The sequence below is a fragment of the Ylistrum balloti genome, unplaced genomic scaffold (assembly GCF_031769215.1).
Source record: "Ylistrum balloti isolate Yb309-2 unplaced genomic scaffold, AGI_CSIRO_Ybal_v1 Utg370138, whole genome shotgun sequence".
NCBI classification, from domain to species: Eukaryota; Metazoa; Mollusca; class Bivalvia; order Pectinida; family Pectinidae; genus Ylistrum; species Ylistrum balloti.
Genome location: NW_026782146.1, coordinates 438,582 through 460,054, shown reverse-complemented (window position 1 = coordinate 460,054; position 21,473 = coordinate 438,582). Strand labels below are relative to the sequence as shown.

The 21,473-nt window shown below is 40.4% G+C and overlaps 1 protein-coding gene and 1 long non-coding RNA gene across 3 annotated transcripts in view; both read right to left on the bottom strand.

Annotated features, from left to right (window-relative positions):
- Nucleotides 1-21,473, bottom strand: part of LOC132550642 (DNA mismatch repair protein Mlh1-like) — a 106,385-nt gene that overhangs the window by 71,902 nt on the left and 13,010 nt on the right. For both annotated transcript variants that reach the window (XM_060214733.1, XM_060214734.1), the window contains exons 6-8: nucleotides 20,012-20,103; nucleotides 17,931-17,973; nucleotides 16,921-17,009 (exon numbers count right to left, since the gene is read on the bottom strand). In XM_060214733.1, the coding sequence (XP_060070716.1) occupies nucleotides 16,921-17,009; nucleotides 17,931-17,973; nucleotides 20,012-20,103 (224 nt within the window). The remainder of the gene's footprint in view (nucleotides 1-16,920; nucleotides 17,010-17,930; nucleotides 17,974-20,011; nucleotides 20,104-21,473) is intronic.
- Nucleotides 12,835-15,512, bottom strand: LOC132550651 (uncharacterized). Its single transcript, XR_009554225.1, has 2 exons — nucleotides 15,465-15,512; nucleotides 12,835-13,607 (listed from the first exon to the last, which is right to left on the bottom strand). It is a non-coding gene; the product is annotated as an uncharacterized LOC132550651 (long non-coding RNA).

The following is a 21,473-nucleotide window of genomic DNA, read 5'->3' as shown; positions in this document are numbered from 1 at the left end:
GAAAGGGACTTCCGGTCACAGGTCTCTGAGTCTTTCAGGGACCTCGGCACGCCAGGTGGCGTCGTTGGTGGGGGCCGCCCTGACGCCGGACCGGTACCCTCGGGTATGGGGTCAGGGGTCACTGATTTTTTGTCAGGGTTGTCAGTGGCTACGGGGATTAGTGACACTGAGTTCACTAATCCTAGTGTCAGTGCGGGGCCTGGGTTCCTACCCTCACAGGTCTCTGGATCTGGGGCTTTTCGCTCTAGTCCAGATTTTCCGGTGCAAGGTTTCCCAGGGGGTTTCCCCCAGGGATTTGGGGCCCCAGGTCAGGCTTCCGGTTTCCGGTCGCCTTTTCCCCCGGGCTCGGGGTGTAGGGGTGCCTGCGGGCACTCAATCCCGGGCCGCCCAGACCAACCTGCGGATGGTCATGGGTACCAACAGTTACCCAGCTGTTACGGGCTCGGCCCGTACATGGCTGGGTTTCCACCTGGTGGGAGTGGAGGTTCATCCTGGTCCTTTGGACAGGGTGTCCAGCCCCAGGCTCAGGCAGGCCAATTTGGTCAGTTCTGGGGTCACTCCCAGCCCGCGGGACTGTTCCCATTCCCTCAGGGGTTTGGGTTCAACCCCATGGGTCTTCCTTCATGGAACCCTTGGGGTATGGTCTCTCCCTCTAGGAGACGTTTTAGCAGTGCTGAATCCCCCCAACGCTCTGCTACTTCGGGGGCCGTTTTGGCCGGTCCTAAAAAGGTTCGCCGGACCTTTAGGACTTCCGCCTCCCGCGCGGACTCGTCGGTCTCCTGTCCTCAGGGGTTGGCTTCTAAGCCTACAGCTTCGGCTGTTAGACGTTCTACGTCTAAACGCCGTATAGAGGAGTCCCCCTCTCCGGAGAGGTCTCCTCTGGCGGCCCCTGTTCCTCCCAGGGCGACTTCGGTCGTTAGCGAGGAGGAGATGGACGCTGAGGGCGTGGGCTTGGCAGAGGATGACGATGTTATCCATCTGTCTCCTGGGTGCTCGGCGATTGATCCGTCCGAGTCATCGGCAGATGACCCTTCTGACCAGGAGGGTTCCCAGGAGGTAGGGGGCTCCGAGATTGCTGAAACCGAGGCTCAGCATGTTCTTTCGGGGATGAGGGCCCTACGGGCCGACATTTCTCGGATTCTCGGAGCGGAGGTATGCCCACCCCCTTCTGCATCGTCGGTGCCCGAGTCCACCACCCTTCTAGGTTCTTTGGTGGCTCCTCGGGCTTCCGTTCGTACTGACCGGACTCTGCCAGAAGGCACCATTGTGTCTTCGGCTCTGGCCACTGCCCGGGCACGGGTTCTGGAGAAGAATTCTTCATCTACCCGCACCCCCGGGTTTGCCGGTCTGCAGCTCGGTGTTGGCGATTTGTCAGAGGCTTCTACCGCTGACTACGCTACACATGACGGGCAACTGGCCCCTCAACCAGCAAAGCTGGAGTCGAGGGAGCTGGCTGCCTGGCCCGGCAAATCAGTGGACCAGGTGGTGTTCGATGCTAGAGAACACCACAGGATGGAGAGGATGTTGCGCCTTTCCATCCAAGTTCTGTCTTACATAGACTTCCTGACTGTGAGTCTATACAAGGTATCCGACTTGCCTGAGGGTCGGGTACCAGAGACGGAACAGGCCGACATTCAGGACAGGCTTACAGCTGCCCTGAACGCGGCGTTGAGGGCATCGGCGGCCTTACAGGTCTCCCTGCTCGCCAATGTCGTGTTGGCTAGGCGATTTTCTATTTTAAAGAATCGCCCAGTCGAAGAACCTTATCTTTCCCGTCTATTGACTGCCCCCTTCACTGGCTCTACCCTGTTCGGGGGAGCTCTTCCTTCTGTCCAGAAGGATATGAAGGAGGACTCGGTCGCCTCAGCACTCTTGGTGAAGAGGTCGTTCCGAGAAGGCCAGCACCTCGCAGGGGTCAGCGCCTCCCAAGAAGAGGGCTAAGTTTTCGGCTGGGCAGGCGTCTGCCCAACCCAAATCGCAGCCATACTTCAAGGGCAATAAGGGGAAAGGTAAGAAAGGTAAGAAACCTCCTGGGGGCAAGAAGAAGGGTTCCTGACTCTTTCTTCTCCTTGACCGAGACAGAACAGGGGTCTGGCGGGGTGGACGGCGGTCCTCCCGTTCAGGTCTCTTGTCCTTCTCCCGCAGGCTCAGGCTCCGGATGGGCGGACGATTCTCTGTTTTGGCAGGGACTCGATCTGCCCCAGCCAGAGCTTCCTGTGGGCGGGCGTCTCTCCGCTTTCCTATCCCAGTGGCAGGAAATTACGGAGGACGTGTGGACGTTGTCGGTGGTCAAGGAGGGTCTAGGTATTCCCCTTCTTCAGGATCCGCCTCTTACCGCCCAGCCGATCTTCTTTCCTCCTCCGGGGGATTTGGAGAAGGCTCGGGCGATCCAGGAGGAAGTAAGGACCTTGCTTGCCAAGGGCGCGGTAGAGGAGATTCCTATGTCGGAAATCACTCCCGGCTTCTACTCCCGAATGTTTCTCGTTCGGAAGAAGTCCGGAGAGTGGCGCCCGATCATAGATCTCAGTGCCTTCAACAGGCACGTAGATTCTCCTCACTTCAAGATGGAGACCCCACGGGGCATCATGGCCTCCGTGAGGGAAGGGATGTGGGCAACTTCAGTAGATCTGAAGGACGCCTATTTCCATATCCCCATCAAGAAGTCGGCACGGAAGTTCCTCCGTTTCACGTGCAACGGCAAGGTCTTCCAATTCCGGGCCATGCCCTTCGGGCTGACGACAGCTCCCTTGGTGTTCACCAAGCTGCTGCAGGTAGTCGTGGGATTCCTTCACTCTCGCGGAATAGACGTCCACATCTATTTCGACGACTCCCTCATGCTTCACAGGGTGAGGGAATCGTTAGTGAAGGATACCAGGCTGGTCCTGAAAGTCTTACTCAAAGTCGGCTTCATTCCTTCCAGAGAGAAGTCAGAGGTTTCCCCATCTCAGGACTTTGTCTTCCTGGGGAATCGTTTCGATACGGTTCTGGGCATAGCCCTACCACCGGTGGAGAAGTTCGAGAAGGCCAGGGCTCTAGCTCTGTCCTTCATCGAACGGTCGCAGGTCCAGGTACGTTGGTTCCTCAGTTTTCTGGGGTATCTCAACGCCCTGGCAGATGTGGTCCCCCTAGGGAGACTTCACATCAGACCTCTCCAGATGTTCCTCCTGTCCAACTGGGTTCCGTCATCCAGGAAGTGGGAGGCCTGGATAACTCTCACTCAGTCGGTCAGGGAGTTCGCTCGCTGGTGGACCATTCGGGAGAATGTTCTCCGCGGGGTTCCTCTGACCAAGCCTGTCCCCTCTATGACCCTGTTCACGGATGCTTCCATGACAGGATGGGGAGCTTACCTCGACGGCCATTGTCGCTCGGGGGAGTGGTCTGGGGATCAGCTCTCGGAGCACATCAACGTGCTCGAGATGAGGGCAGTTCTTTTGGCACTGCAATCCTTTCGGGGATTCCTGCAGTCCAAGGCGATTTGTGTGGCTACCGACAACTCTACAGTTGTCGCGTATCTGGAGAGACAAGGGGGCACCAGGTCTCACGTCCTGTGTGCCCTCTCCATCCGCATCCTTCTTCTCTGTCAGGAGATGCAATTGTCCATTACGGTCAAGCATCTTCCGGGCAGGTTGAATGTGTTGGCGGATACCCTCTCCAGGCGCCGCCAACCGGTGTTGACGGAATGGCAGCTGTGTCCCTCGGTCTTCCGGGGAATTTGTCAGGTGTGGGACAGACCTTTGATAGATCTGTTTGCCACTTCTCTGAACAATCAGCTGCCAACCTTCGTCTCTCCGGTCCCAGATCCGAAGGCTTGGGCTGTGGACGCCCTTTCTCTGGACTGGGACGGGATGCATGCTTATGCATTCCCTCCCTTCAACCTGGTGGGCAGGGTGCTTCAGAAGTTCAGGGAGCATCACTGCTCCTTACTTCTGATAGCCCCCCTGTGGCCGAGGCAGCCTTGGTTTCCGGAGCTCTTGTCGTTTCTGGTGGAGGAGCCACTGGCTCTCCCCACCAGACCGAATCTCCTGCGTCAGCCTCGGTCCAGGACGACACACTCTCGACCAGAGATCCTCCACCTTCACGCGTGGAGGCTATCTCTGGAAGCCTCGCCAAGGCAGGCTTTACTTGAGAGTTGTCAGATCGCATCGCGCGATCTATCAGGGCTTCCTCTTCTGCCGTCTACCAGTCCAGATGGAAGATCTTCTGTGATTGGTGTGTCGGCAGGGAGGTTGATCCATTCGAAGCCTCTGTTCAGCTGATTGCGGATTTCCTACTCTCTCTGTTTAGGGACCGCAATCTGGCACCTGGCACTATTGCTGGCTATAGGACAGCAATTGCCAGTGTCTTGGCTTTTTACGGCAGGAAGGAGATAGGTTCTTCCTCATCTCTTTCTGCCCTAATCAGAGGCTTCTCTTTGGATAGACCCAGAGTTCGGCAGCTGGCCCCGCAGTGGAATTTAGCCTTGGTGCTAGATTCCCTGACGAGGTCACCTTACGAGCCTATGGAGTCTGCCTCTTTGAAGTTTCTAACTTTTAAGACAGTCTTCCTTTTGGCTCTGGCCTCTGGACGTAGGAGGAGTGAAGTGCACGCCCTGTCGTCACTTCCTTCCTGCCTTCGTTGGTCCAGAGGCTACGCTGCCGTTACTCTTTTAACTGATCCTTCCTTCCTTGCGAAGAATCAAGTCCCGGGGTTCTCGCCCGATCCCATCAAGATTCCGGCTTTGACTAGCTCGGAGGAGAGGGATAGATTGCTTTGTCCCTGTAGGGCTCTTAGGTTTTATCTCGATAAAACCAGGGGGGGGGCGGGGCTCCAGATCCCGTCTATTTTTGCCTATCAAACAGGGACAGCGAGACATCTCCTCCCAGTCGGTGTCTAGGTGGGTATGCCAGGTCATTAAGTATGCTTATGAGCATTCTGATGACCAGGCTCGGGCGAGGGTGAGAGTGCGGGCTCATGAGGTAAGGGCCCTCGCTGCATCCTGGGCCCTTCTTAATGGGTCCTCCTTTCAGGAGGTCATGTCTGCTGCCTTCTGGCGGGGCAGGGATACATTTACAGATTTTTATCTGAGATCCCTGGCTTCCCACTCAGAAGGTTTGTATTCTTTGGGACCTCTGGTGGTTGCACAGTCTGTGGCTGTGCCCCCCCGTTAGCCCCGGGGCTCGTCTTTTCCGTTCGGCGGCACGTGGTTTACCTGCTCGGTCACGGGGAGGTTGCCCCTTCTTATTCTATGCACTCTGTCCCCCCTCCCTACTAAGTTTAGTGTGCTAGATGGGCTGCCTGGCTGCTAGTCACCACTACGGTAAGACAAATTCGCATTGTTATGGTAATTATTACTGAAATGAAATTGAGGTTTTTTAATGTAAAACCAATTTTCATGAGGTAATACTTACCATAACTTTATGGAGTCCCACCCTTTCCTCCCCTCTTCCTATCTGCCTGACTGCCCCTCTACGGGTGCTACATAAAGGCTAAGAGGAAGGGAAATAACTCTATGTTCATGACGTGAAGGCTCATGGTCGTAGGGAGGCCGGGATTTTTGAATCTTTTGTTTTTGGGATACAAAGATGGGTGTAGGTACCATATTTGCATACTAAAGTTATGGTAAGTATTACCTCATGAAAATTGGTTTTACATTAAAAAACCTCAAATTTGATAAGTCTTGTGATACAGGTAGTATACAATATGTTTACTGATCCATGACCTGTACTAGTAACACCTATGGTAATGACATAACAGGGGTCATAAATTACAAATGTTGTCATGGTATATAAATTTCTATCAACAGTTCTGCGTGACCAATCACAGGTTTCTGTACTAAATAATATTTGTGATCAAAAAGAGTATAACTAAGTTTAAGCAATGTATTTACCCTCATCATACAGAGATAATTATACCACTAAGTTATACAATGTATTTACCCTCATCATACAGAGATAATTATACCACTAAGTTATACAATGTATTTACCCTCATCATACAAATAATTATACCACTAAGTTATACAATGTATTTACCCTCATCATACAGAGATAATTATACCACTAAGTTATACAATGTATTTACCCTCATCATACAGAGATAATTATACCACTAAGTTATACAATGTATTTACCCTCATCATACAGAGATAATTATACCACTAAGTTATACAATGTATTTACCATACTCAATGTATTTACCCTCATCATACAGAGATAATTATACCACTAAGTTATACAATGTATTTACCCTCATCATACAGAGATAATTATACCACTAAGTTATACAATGTATTTACCCTCATCATACAGAGATAATTATACCACTAAGTTATACAATGTATTTACCCTCATCATACAGAGATAATTATACCACTAAGTTATACAATGTATTTACCCTCATCATACAGAGATAATTATACCACTAAGTTATACAATGTATTTACCCTCATCATACAGAGATAATTATACCACTAAGTTATACAATGTATTTACCCTCATCATACAGAGATAATTATACCACTAAGTTATACAATGTATTTACCTTCAGACTCATTTCATTCTCAACATTGAAATTACCATAAAAAGTCAACATTATTATATTACAAGGTGAAAATCACAACCCTCTTTCCTTATTTTTTTTTTTTTTTTTGAATTGTAACCCAAGACAGCTGTTGAATGTAGAACTCACGACTTTGTGGAATATAATCCTACTTACATTTATCACAATGAATAAATTAACACAATACAAACATATACCCCGAGAAAAAGTGGAGATCATAGTTGTAATCTAGTACATGTATCTACCCATTAAACACACATTAAAAAACAAGACAGCTAAAAGACACAAAGTTGGAATTGTATTATAAGAAATGATAAGATGATATCTTATAAAATTCAATTAAGTAGAAATCTATTTTATCCTATTCTAAACGCAGATCATTATACAAGTAGATCTACAAGCACCTTAACACTTAAAACGATTACAATCAAAAGTATTATTTCAATACCATATGTTTAAACCTGAAAAAATATGCTTGCATTAAATTTGTAAACGCCTGCAGCTGCATACATGTACTAATACGTACATGTCTAAATTCATTCTATTGACACAATATTGGACTTTTAACTTCCGACCAATAGATAAAGAAAAGCAGGGTGACATTATTTGCAATATCTTGTAAACTCGTTCCAAAACAATGAAAATCAATCACGCAACTCTCTCGGTTACAGAGCAAGTGGTCCTGTATCAAATATTGCATTATTGTATTGCGTGACGATGTCAATCAGGGAAAGCACTTAACGGTAAAATCTCATACACAGCAGTGTTGTGACATTGAGCTACACTGCTCGTCATACCATTAGGAAGTCTTCATAGACATATCATTTTCTGATATTTTCAGTAATTTCTGATAGCATTAAAGAATGTCATGGGTGACGGAAGTTCAGAGGAGTCAGACCATTGCGATGATTATGCAAAGTCACCGGCATATACAGGTTTCCAGACATTTTGGTGTCCATATTTGCACTAAAGATGGTCTCGTTAGGCGTCTAAGGGAAACTAGGCGTGTTGCTGACAGATCTTGGCCTGGGCTTCCACGCATGACGTCACAACATTGGGACAGGTTTATTCGTCTCACACAATCAGCACCTTACTGCCCTGAATTTGCCCTTCATACCACAGGTACTCATAATCACCCTATCCTTGCAAAAACTGTAAGGAAACTATTGCGGAAAGTTGGTCTGTGGGCACATCACCCATTCGTAGGTCTGCCCCTTGCCACTGCTTGTTGACAGTGTCGTATGACTTGATGGCACATGCCCCCAGAATATTCCCAATGAGGCATTGGAGGTGGGTCTTGTTTACTGTTAGCAGACATGTCTCATCCCCTTATTGTGGTATGCATCTTTTTTTAAAAGAGGAAGAAATCTGAGACTGTTATAAAATGAAAGAAACTATCCAAATTAGCACTTTTTCTACCCCATCGGACAAAAATATAAACTAAAGATTTGGCAAGGGTTAGACTGTCAGGAATCTGAGGGTAAATATAAACTTTATTTATTTTACAACAATTGCAAAACAAGTTATGTTAACTTATACTAATCACTCTTGTTGGCCCGGATGTAAGCGCACGAGGGGTCTTATTGTGGGAGGAAACCGGAGAACCCGGGGAAAATCCACGTGGTCGGGCAGGTGACCCCTTACCTTTTCACGTCCGTTCCGGGAATCGAACCCCGGTCGGCTAGGTGAAAGGCGGGTGTGTTACCACTGCACCACCCTACCACCCTGAGGGTAGACCTTCTTCTGTCCTACCCTCAAGCTTACTATAAATAAAATACAGTGACAAATATATTCTGACAAATATGCAAACAAAAGCAGGCAAATAATAACTTCATTTTTACCAATTTGTAATTTACATTAAATATTGTACAAAACCAATTGTAATGATAGCTCATGGTCATGCATTTAAAATAGATTGGTATGAACAAAGATGATCAGATACTGTCTCACAAAAATATTGAACTTATCATACACTGTAAACATGAATCATTCAAGTCTCTCGCGCTCTCAAATGAACAACTTTAGAGCTTTTGTATGTTCTGAGCATGCAGACTGACTTAGATAGGCAAGATAGAGATATCTTAACCTCACCGGAAGTGTAGATATTTCTGTCTGGCGGGGTAGAAAACAGACATATATCACATTACCCTCACCAGAAGTGTAGATATTTCTGTCCGGCGGGGTAGAAAACAAGACATATATCACATTACCCTCACCAGAAGTGTAGATATTTCTGTCTGGCGGGGTAGAAAACAGACATATATCACATTACCCTCACCAGAAGTGTAGATATTTCTGTCTGGCGGGGTAGAAAACAGACATATATCACATTACCCTCACCAGAAGTGTAGATATTTCTGTCTGGCGGGGTAGAAAACAGACATATATCACATTACCCTCACCAGAAGTGTAGATATTTCTGTCTGGCGGGGTAGAAAACAGACATATATCACATTACCCTCACCAGAAGTGTAGATATTTCTGTCTGGCGGGGTAGAAAACAGACATATATCACATTACCCTCACCAGAAGTGTAGATATTTCTGTCTGGCGGGGTAGAAAACAGACATATATCACATTACCCTCACCAGAAGTGTAGATATTTCTGTCTGGCGGGGTAGAAAACAGACATATATCACATTACCCTCACCAGAAGTGTAGATATTTCTGTCTGGCGGGGTAGAAAACAGACATATATCACATTACCCTCACCAGAAGTGTAGATATTTCTGTCCGGTGAGGTAGAAAAACCTCTCTGTATCTTATCATTACACCATGGCTAATGTCCATGTCTCATTCAATCAGACGATTGATCACGGCATGTGTAAATGTACAAACAAGAATCTGGTTGTGCAAGACAACAGGTATTTGAGTGAATATGATTAAACAGCAATAAATCTAGAGGTGTTCCACAGGCAGTCATTGTGAATGAAAAATGGGAGTCAAATAGGTGAGTCACTTATGGCAGTCTAAATATCGGGCTGACGCGGGGAAATTTGGTGAGATGGCAATACCGGTTCGAGCACTGCATTTGTCTGCTTGGTTATAGTAACCTATCCAATTAATATAGATTTATTTATCTACGGTACATAAACAGTCACACCAGGGCTAATCATCAGTGTTGTTATCACAGATACAAGTCATTATCTACCTATTAATGATCTGTGCTCATGACTTCTTTGTCGCTTTATTCAACGAGAATAAAATGAAACTTGTAATTTCTTAACAGTCAAACATGTACATGTTTCTAAAGACCATCATATTATAATTGACATATCGTTCAATGTCCCAGAGTGCATGGCCACTGTCTTTACAATTGCGATCACGGTTTTGAAAACTTTGTCCTGATTTTGGATGATGAAGATTTAGATATTAACATTAATATACACAGAAATTATCTTATCTACTCTTGTTGCTCAAAAATAAATTGTCAAAACTTTCTTGTGTCAGTTTTGCATACCAGATAATCCTGACAACAACTGCGGCCTCATAGAATACCAGATAATCCTGACAACAACTGCGGCCTCATAGAATACCAGATAATCCTGACAACAACTGCGGCCTCATAGAATACCAGATAATCCTGACAACAACTGCGGCCTCATAGAATCTTCAATTTTTCACAAAAGTAAAATGAAAAAATCCATTAAGCTATGTAATGTGTGCATGCCCAACTTTGGACCTTTAATTTCTCATTAAAAGCTGGGTATATTAATTATGTAGGTTTTTACGGAATTCAAGTTATTGTATTGCACAATAACTGTTGCCATTGATCGTCCTTTCTGCGAAGTCACTCTCTCCAGAGTCCATTTCATTTTGTATAACACCCTATCTATATTTGGTTTGGAGCAATATCCTATCGTTTGTGTTCTACTGAAAGATCCATTGAGTACTTTTCAAGAAATAGCAATAACAAATTCTCCTTGGCAAAATCCAAGATGGCCATCTGTTGGCCATTTTGTCTATCTGATCAGACCCAAAATTAAATGGGCACAACTAGGGACAAAGGGGAAACCTGGATAGGAAATTTGAGTGAAATCTATCCAGTACTTTTCAAGAAATAGTGATAAGAAAAATAAAAATCCAAAATGTCCACCTGTCAGCCATTTTGTATTTCTGATCAGCCACAAAATCAGACGGGCACAACTAGGGACCAAAGGTAATTTGAGTATGGTCCATCCTGTATTTCTCATGAGATAGTGGTAACAAAAATTGTTTACGTATGGACAGAAGCATGGATGTCAGACAGACGACAAACCATGGTCATAGGGCCATTAATAGCCCACCATCTGATAAATAAGGGTAGAAAAACAGGATGGTCACTCATAATCAGCAGTGGTATCAACACGGATATTAATATTGTAAACTTTGTGCCTCTTATAGCAGTCTACAATCATGATCGTCAGAAATGATACAGAATGTAAACAGTCATAATTGAAAAAAAATACACAAGAGTGCTCTGTTTTATTTCCTCTGATAGGGTAGGTCAGATTATCAATAGAAGTACTGGTAATGAAATGTTGAAAAAAGCTGAGGTTAGGCCACGGTTATACTTTCTAAAGTGAAAATCAGTTTTACTGTTGTTATATTGAGTGGTGTAAATGAGTGATATTGTTACATTACAATACTGTCAGACAGACATATCAATGGGTAGAAACTTCTGTATTACTGTGGAGTCACACGATAACCATGAATTGAACACAAGTGATAGAGAAGTATGAGACTTTTCAGGTGTACTTATCCAGAATGCTCAGAACTGTACTTAAACCACAATGTCATATTGTACAACACTACCAGCAGTATAATCAAACATCATTTCAAAAAGAGTTTGTTTTTTGTCTGTTTATTTTAATATACGTATGTCAAATTCTTCAATGAAATTGAAATCAAAGTACTGAAAGTACTGGTATGCTAAGACCATTAAAAAATAAATTCTTTGTTATTAGCTTGCTATATACTGAAACCAACTATATGCAATCAGTAAATCATTGCAGCCCATAAAAAATGACCAGCAGATATCAGAAATAACAAGCATAGTAGTATTACTTATGTAATACATGTCCCAAGTAGGCTCCAAGATGCAATGATAGGGAAGTTGTCCATTTCTTTGGATACATTGTAGGGAATGTTGATCATGGACACCATATTATCACTTTAAAGACTGTGTATCCTATTGGTTTAAGACCATTAGTTAGACCATCATGCAAATAACATGCTACATACAAATATTGGACAGCTTCATTTTCCAGATTGTTTGTAAATGACTGCATAAGAGTGCCAATTTTCTAAAACAAACATGACTTGTCACCATAACTTAAAATAGAAGATGCCTATTCTTCCAGAAAACCTGGTCTTATTCTCCTTGTACTTTTTCTGGGAATCTTCAAGTAGATATTGACTTTGTTCCAATTTTTCATGTTTATATATTCTTTGTTCTCTAAAACTTGTCACAAGATATTTTATTCCTCTTGTATTATCATTTTTTTTAACATCCTTACAGTGACCTTGAACCTTGAAATTTACAAGATGTGAATATCTTTTAGGTTGTGAAATTTGATAGAAAAACGAGGGTAATACAATGGAAAAACACCCCCATGCAACTATCCGTTTTTTGACTGTGACCTTGATCTTTGATATCTGACCCTGAATTTCTAAAGAAACCGACTTCTCCTCACAAGGGATACATGTTCCAAATTTGATTAAGGTATACTAACTGTCTTGGTCTCAATGCGTTTACAAGGTAATCATATAGTACTTATGCAAGTACTGTGACCTCTACATTCAATCCTCAAAATCATTACTATATCCTCTCCACATTGCCCAGGGATAACTGAAACTGTAATCCAAATGATAACTAATACCCCCATCACCCACAGCCTTAGTTATCTCCCCATGGTGACCTTTTGCAAAAAAACATCCTCTGAAACACAGCGGCATGTGCACATGTTCCCTAATATTCCTGCGAAGTTTTGTTGAAATTGGTCCACAGGTTTAGAAGTTGACCGACATGCAAAACCTGTCTATATTGACCAGATGCCATGGCAATCAATATTTCCAGGGGAAAATGGTGCATGCACATCTACACATTGTCCCGAATATTACTGTAGTTTCATTGGAGTTGTCTAGACAAGATGTGTCTACAGACAGACAAACAGATGGATGGACAGATAGACAACTTGATTCGATTTACCCACCCTTTTGGTGGTATAAGAATGCACAAGAGTGCTTACAAATTCCATGTGGACAGACATCATGGAAAAATAATAATGATAATAATAAAAATAAAAACATGATAAAGATGCTTATATCTTGTTTTCTTTATTCAGTATTCTTTCCATGCTTTGATCAGCAATGTAATCTTGTCATGTCAATATCCTAGTACAAGATTGCATACACAAAATTGTTGTAGGTAGACTTTTAAGATAAATAAAAAAAAATACATGTCTAAGTTTAAATGAAGGTTTTAAACAGAAGTCGTATTATGTTCAGTATACAGTGATTTTTCTAGACAATTGTAAACTATAAACTCGGTATACAGCGATCTTTTCTACACATTTGTAAACAACAAACTCAGTATGCGGTGATCTTTTCTACAAAAAGTTTTTTTATATATTGTATATACATAACTCAGAAAAAAAAAATAAGTAAACCTTTCTATGTACACTACAAACTCAGTATACAGTGAGCCTTTCTACATAAACTTGGTATAACTAGTGAATCTTTCTACTTAAGTAAATTGAAGATTGTAAAGAAATTTACTACAAATGCAGCATACAATGATCTTTTCCACATTTTTTTAGTTTCTGCCATTTGTTGATTCTTCTTTTGTGATGGTAATTATATTGCCGCCTTTAGAGAGTACTGTGACCTTAAAAGGCAACATGGTTGTTAGCATATCCTCAAGTGATTAACCATCTTCAACATCTAATTGGAGGTCGGTTAGAAGGACGTTTTTCTCCACCATAAGGTCCTCAAATCCATTGTTGGTCACAATGGCCAATTCCAAGTTAGAATAATCAAGAGATACCTTCTACCATTCCAGATTTCATTTCTTCAGGGACATCCACCTGCTGAAAGAGAGTAAAGCAAATAAATAACTATATTTCTTTATTGCTATGATTATGTGCAAGAAATATACACTTCTGTATAAGCTTATAGTCTTGAACTTCCCAATAGGAGTCTATATTAAATATAATTAATTGTTTTGACATTCAGGACTGTCAAATTATGAAGTGATGGACAGCTAGAAAATAAGAATATCTTGACCATGGTCATACAGAGATTGAATCATAAAGTTAAATTCATGAGATAAATCTGTGCAGTATGATAATTTATTTTGACGTTTGTATTTCAAAAATCATTATGACTTGAAAGGTAATGTGTAATTTAATTAATTACATTGGACCGTCATGCAATGGCAATGCCATTTTCATAATGTAATTGTAATTTCATTAATTACATCATCATGTAATTGAACCCATGCCTGTTACAAACAGTAGCTGTCCTAACTGATCCTAAAATTAAATTTGGCTATGTCTATCACAAAATTAATGTTGGCTGTCTATTACAAATGCCATATTTAGCTACAGTAGAGGTATTTCAAAAATGTATGTCATTGTAACTGAAAGGACACAATTAATGGTTACTTAACCAGAACTACAGTTCTGAACAAACCACTACAAAGCCTGGTTAACTGTACTAAGAAAATGTCTTCTCAATTAATCAATTTCATTGATTATTGACATCTTATTGTTGTACTTACAGTCACTTGAGTTTCTTAAAAGTTGCAATTTGACTTTTAATAAGGCCCAAAATGATAATACTGCAATGTCTTAATTAGCTCTCGAGGGGTATTGGTTAGACTATTTATCTCATTTCATTCCATTCACCATGAAAACAAAACTCTAAAAAACAATCGACAATTAATGACAAATATTGAGCCTAGGGCTGGGTAAAATTGATGAATCAAAAGTGTTGAACTGAAAGTGGACGCAGTTGACATAATACTGAAATTTCTGAGATGAACAAATACAGTACATATATCAAAAAGTTCAATTGTACCAATAATACTTTACACATTCACACTGGGACTTTACACATTCACACTGGAACTTTACACATACACACTGGGACCTAACACTTTGCTAGGTTTATCCTAATCTTTATTAAAATACTTACCGGGAATCAGATGTTAATTGACATCTTCATTATTCCTAATCTTCATATTGTAATCGTTCACATGCATCACTCTTCAACAGAATCAACGAGACAGCATGTCAGAAAGACAAAAACTAAAATTAAGCTAAAACTATATATATTAACTTCACATGTAAACCTTAAAATTAGCATAGCTGTAGAGTTCCCGTACGATTTCATACTCTGGCCTTTGGCTGTTGGGGTACTTATAAATTATCTCCGATCAGAAATTTGAAAGAGCTAGACCTACAATAGCGCGGACAGTGACAGATATTTTAAAGTAAAATCGATATATTACCCAGACAGATTCCTAGATCTATTCACGGTAGCGTAAGTAGTACAGTACAATATTACGGATAAGTTTTTTTTCTGGTTAATTTCCGATCTGTTGGGCCACTGACAGAAGTGACTGCGATGAGACCATTTTGAAACGATCATTCCAAAATAAATCCGTTTCAAAATACTGAAATACTTTACGGAAGCAACAAAAATGTGCTAGATGCTTACATAACATTTTTTAAATGCATACTGCTTCAAGGGAAAAGTCTTGAAAATATTTTGAAAAAAAAGTGCTATGGCGGCAGTGCCCAGCTTGCGCGTCGCCGTCAAGCCTAAATTCAATAGACGCGAAGGCTCATTCCAAATGAATTGTTGCAAAAAATGCAATTGATAGTTCAGTATAAGTATTGACTTCAAATTCAGCTAACATATATATATATAGTGATACTTACCTACATGAATTACCCGCCATCTTCTTTCAGCCGCCGTCTTCTTTCAGAGTCCAGCAGCACAGAGCACCCCGGCTGTTTCCGTCAAAATTTTATGCTACTCTAAATCATTCTTATTTTAGTTTCATTTTTATTTTCAACTACATATATCAGTATTTTTAATAGTTATCAACAGTATTAAACGGGAAGTAAATTTTCGAAAAAAGAAAAATAGAAAGATATACAAATGTATATGACTCCCACAATGCATCGTGCGGAAAAGAAAGTTAAGCCGCCATATTGGCATCGCCTCGCAAAATTTACCACCATAAACGTGAGTCTTTGTCATTGTATTTACAAATTTCGATGTCTGATTATCATTAATACACAACACAAAACATTTTCTTGATGTACAGGTAATGAAGAAAATGTCGATAAGGTTGTTTCATTTAATGACTAGCATCAGCAACTTGTAGGGGCGATAATCCAATGATTACGGTAATGTCCGGCAGATGGAGTAGGAGTAAACTTTCGATTTATGAACCAATGAAAACGAAGTACTGATACTCAGCCTCAGGGGCGATAGCAACATGCTGAAGAGCAAATGCTCTTAGCATAAAAATTGATGATTATTCCATGAAAATTGAAGAATAAAAGAAACAAGAGGCCCATGAGCCTTAACGGTCATCTGACTACAAATACTTTCAGCAGGGAGAAGGGTTATTTTTTCTACTTTGAATGAAACCTTGCTAAGAAGCCATGATGTAGATGGTAGCTTGTGGTTTTAAAGACAATGTCCAAGTGTGTGAAGTTTAACTAAATTCCTACAATGAAGAAGCAACTAAAGTAGGTGTCGTATTTTTATGCACTCACAACTAATGTTAAGAATGGATGTGGGTAAGTTTTCCTACATAACGTAACTATGTCAAATATCTTTTTAGAGTACCATAATATCATGAATGAGTTGAAGTTTCAGGGTTAAAGGGTCAAGGTCAAGGTCTTCATGACTATTTTTAGAAAATCAGTTTGTTATTTATTTAGAATTTCAGCCAACAACTTTGAAAGAAGTTATCTAGGCAAATCAAGTATTCTTATTACAATTGAGGAGCATAATTCCATATGAATAGGATTGTGTATTAAAAAAGAATACTCCTTTAGATGCCAAACCTGAAGACATAGTCATGATTAAAGTTTTACTGCAAATTACCAAAAAAGTCCAACAAAGGGACATAACTCTAGAAATCCAAATGAAAACTAGAAAATGTCTTTAAGACATAGATGGCTCTGCTCCTTTACAAACCAGAATCTGATCAGGTGTAAAACATGATGTAATGATCCTATGGAGAAAATATGAACAAAATCTATTGGCAGGTTCTCAAGAAATGACTCTGATCTAAAACCTGATTGGATGGACAGATATCAAAAGAAGTTATGAGTAGTTACGATTTGCTCTTAAACAAGAATAACACACTGGACCTACTTTGCAATGGACGGTCCATATATGGTACGGATGTTGTGGACAGCTGATGAATTTGGAGGGGTCCGAACATCAGCAGAACTTTCCCCATACTGTAAAAAACATCAATAATTCACTGCTATATCATAACAAGAGTATCGGTGAAACTGATGAATCGTCACTGAAATCAGCTTTACTGGACACAAAGTTTAAACAAAGGGCAATAGTTCTGTAATTAAGTTGGTATCAGGGTTTGGTATACTGTACATCCTCTTTGTATGAAAAATGTTTATGTTTCATTACACTAACTAAAGTCAAGAAAAGCCAGCTACATGCATATCAGTTTGATATGACCAATATCTACACCAAAATTCATCACCCTACTTTAATGGAAACAAAATTAGGCTCCAGACATCAAATTTTAACAAAGTGCAATAACTTAAATTAACTCGAAACTTAAAACTTGACAAGTGTTTTAAGGCATTATTTAATGCACATCATCGCAAATTTTAGGGGAGCATAAAAACATTCCTAATAACTGCTAATTCTCTATACTGTTCAGAAAAATCCTAGTCACTCTCCAGAATACTGTAAAGGAGATCACAGAAGGTGCCCAACATTGTACGATCTTTAAAAGTTCTCTGACTGTAAGTTGGATCCCAAATTAGACAAATACACAACTAAGGACAAAGAATATCAATTATATGTATCATGAGGATAATGAATCAAGTGATTTTTAAAAGACATCAATAACTAATTATATCTGTCAAAATTCATGATGGCTGTCGGTTTGACTTTTTTTCTCCAATCAGTCAATAAATAGCAAATGCATTCCTAGAGACCTATGGGAACTTTCATATGAAACAGTGGTAACAAGTTATAACTGTCAAACTTCAAATGTCATCTGTCTAGTAAATTAGTTTTCTTATCTGTCTAAAAAGGACTAGTGGAATGTGTGTATGATATTTAGGAAATGATCAGACTTGTAATTCATTAGAAATGTCATGGTAACCAAACATGTCATAAATTCCTACCTTCTTTAAAGTAAATCCAACTCGACTATTGTGAACAGCATACCTGAAACAAAGAAACAGTGACTGAATATTCCTCTAGATCAAAATCACCTTTATAGTGAACATTATCTATAGCAGCCACCTGAAACAAAGAAACAGTGACTGAATATTCCTCTAGGTCAAAATCAACTTTATAGTGAACCCTGTCTATAGCAGCCACCTGAAACAAAGAAACAGTCACAGAATATTCCTCTAGATCAAAATCACCTTTATAGTGAACCCTGTCTACAGTGACCACCTGAAACAAAGAAACAGTCACAGAATATTCCTCTAGATCAAAATCAACTTTATAGTGAACCCTGTCTATAGCAGCCACCTGAAACAAAGAAACAGTCACAGAATATTCCTCTAGATCAAAATCAACTTTATAGTGAACCCTGTCTATAGCAGCCACCTGAAACAAAGAAACAGTGACTGAATATTCCTCTAGATCAAAATCAACTTTATAGTGAACCCTGTCTATAGCAGCCACCTGAAACAAAGAAACAGTGACTGAATATTCCTCTAGATCAAAATCAACTTTATAGTGAACCCTGTCTATAGCAGCCACCTGAAACAAAGAAACAGTCACAGAATATTCCTCTAGATCAAAATCAACTTTATAGTGAACATTATCTATAGCAGCCACCTGAAACAAAGAAACAGTCACAGAATATTCCTCTAGATCAAAATCACCTTTATAGTGAACCCTGTCTACAGTGACCACCTGAAACAAATAAACAGTCACAGAATATTCCTCTAGATCAAAATCACCTTTATAGTGAACCCTATCTATAGCAGCCACCTGAAACAAAGAAACAGTGACTGAATATTCCTCTAGATCAAAATCAACTTTATAGTGAACCCTGTCTATAGCAGCCACCTGAAACAAAGAAACAGTCACAGAATATTCCTCTAGATCAAAATCACCTTTATAGTGAACCCTATCTATAGCAGCCACCTGAAACAAAGAAACAATGACTGAATATTCCTCTAGATCAAAATCAACTTTATAGTGAACCCTGTCTATAGCAGCCACCTGAAACAAAGAAACAGTGACTGAATATTCCTCTAGATCAAAATCAACTTTATAGTGAACCCTGTCTATAGCAGCCACCTGAAACAAAGAAACAGTCACAGAATATTCCTCTAGATCAAAATCACCTTTATAGTGAACCCTATCTATAGCAGCCACCTGAAACAAAGAAACAATGACTGAATATTCCTCTAGATCAAAATCAACTTTATAGTGAACCCTGTCTATAGCAGCCACCTGAAACAAAGAAACAGTCACAGAATATTCCTCTAGATCAAAATCACCTTTATAGTGAACCCTATCTATAGCAGCCACCTGAAACAAAGAAACAGTGACTGAATATTCCTCTAGATCAAAATCACCTTTATAGTGAAACCTGTCTACAGTGACCACCTGAAACAAAGAAACAGTCACTGAATATTCCTCTAGATCAAAATCACCTTTATAGTGAAACCTGTCTACAGTGACCACCTGAAACAAAGAAACAGTCACTGAATATTCCTCTTAACAGATCTATAGACAGAACAATATCACCTTTATAGTGAATCCTGTCTATAGTTTTATAGCTCCGATTTAAAAGTTTAAATAATATGTCTGAAAAACAGTGAAGTTAAAATGGTAACAATTTTCTTAATGTTTTTGGAAAGGGTTGGTCATTTCAGTCAAAGTGGAGTTGAATTATCAAAATACTGTGGTGCAAAACACATCTTCAAAATGAATGTTATGATAGACAGGGTGTCAACATATTCTTGTTACAAACACACACTAACATACCTCTGTGACCTTGGTGTGTTAGAGAGGTGTCAACATATTCTAGTTACAAACACACACTAACCTACCTGCTGACCACCTCTGTGACCTTGGTGTGTTAGAGAGGTGTCAACATATTCTTGTTACAATAACACACTACTGGCCTGCTGACTACAACTGTGACCTTGGTGCGTTTGACCTGCTGACCACTTCCATGACCTTGGCATGTTAGACGGGAGTGTTGTCATATTCTGGTTACAATTACACACTAACTTACCTGCTGACAACTTCTGAGACCTTGGCATGCTCTTCTGATGGACTTTTCAGTGCTTTTCTTCGTGTGTTTATGTTGTAAAATAAATCCTCAACCTTCATAGAAAATGATACAAAATATGATTTCACAGAGATTTTACAAATTGTCTTTTTTCACACAGAGATTTTACAAATTGTCTTTTTTCACACAGAGATTTTACAAATTGTCTTTTTTCACACAGAGATTTTACAAATTGTCTTTTTTCACACAGAGATTTTACAAATTGTCTTTTTTCACACAGAGATTTTACGTGAAAGTCTTTTTTCACATAAAAAATTTTACACAAGATTCAATTTCACAGAGAAGATTTTTCACGAGTATCGGTTTCACAGAGAAAATGTTTCATTAGCGTCTATGAGTAAACTCAATGGGGAGAAGAAGCCACAAAATGTGGCATTATCCCCCACACCCAGATATTACAAACTTTGACGTCACTCAATTGTATGTGAACCGCCACTATCATCTGAAGATCTAATACAGTGAAAGCACTAGTGCAAGATGTAATGTTTTCTTTTGTCAATGACCAATTAAATTTCCTTGCATCACCTCAACTTCAACATTTCATATATATTTATAAATAATCATATACCTTATATATTGCAGCTTGGTATTGTCTATGGACGAATTTATGCAACACTCTATAAACTCTGGAGTCATACAAAAAGTCCAAAGAAATCGAAAATTTTCATAGTAACAGTAAAAAGATCAATAATAAAATGTCCTCAATAAGAAATGGCACAACTAGGGCTATAACCTAATATAAACAGAAAGTTTTGTTTAGCTGAGTGCAACAATTTTGATGTTATAGCCTGGAAAACCCCTAAGACAGACGGACACATGCACGCACAGATTAATGGAGCCCAAATTAATGTCCCAGCAAATGTGCTTCGCTGGAGATCAAAATTATTTCCTTTTGAGATATGAAGTTAGAACTTTTTTGTTGACCTTGTTCTCATTCAGGAATGTGATATCATTTACTTGTTGACCTTGTTCTCATTCAGGAATGTGATATCATTTACTTGTTGACCTTGTTCTCATTCAGGAATGTGATATCATTTACTTGTTGACCTTGTTCTCATTCAGGAATGTGATATCATTTACCTGTTGACCTTGTTCTCATTCAGGAATGTGATATCATTTACTTGTTGACCTTGTTCTCATTCAGGAATGTGATATCATTTACTTGTTGACCTTGTTCTCATTCAGGAATGTGATATCATTTACTTGTTGACCTTGTTCTCATTCAGGAATGTGATATTATTTACTTGTATGAACCAAACTTCCTATTTGTCATCAATGAAGCAGAAAACACTTATCCTTCAGGAACATCGGGTTTTAATCTCCTTGTACTTATTCTGGGATGTATGTTGTTAATATTTTGCCAATATATCATGTAATTTGAGTGTGAATTAAGATTCTGTTGATA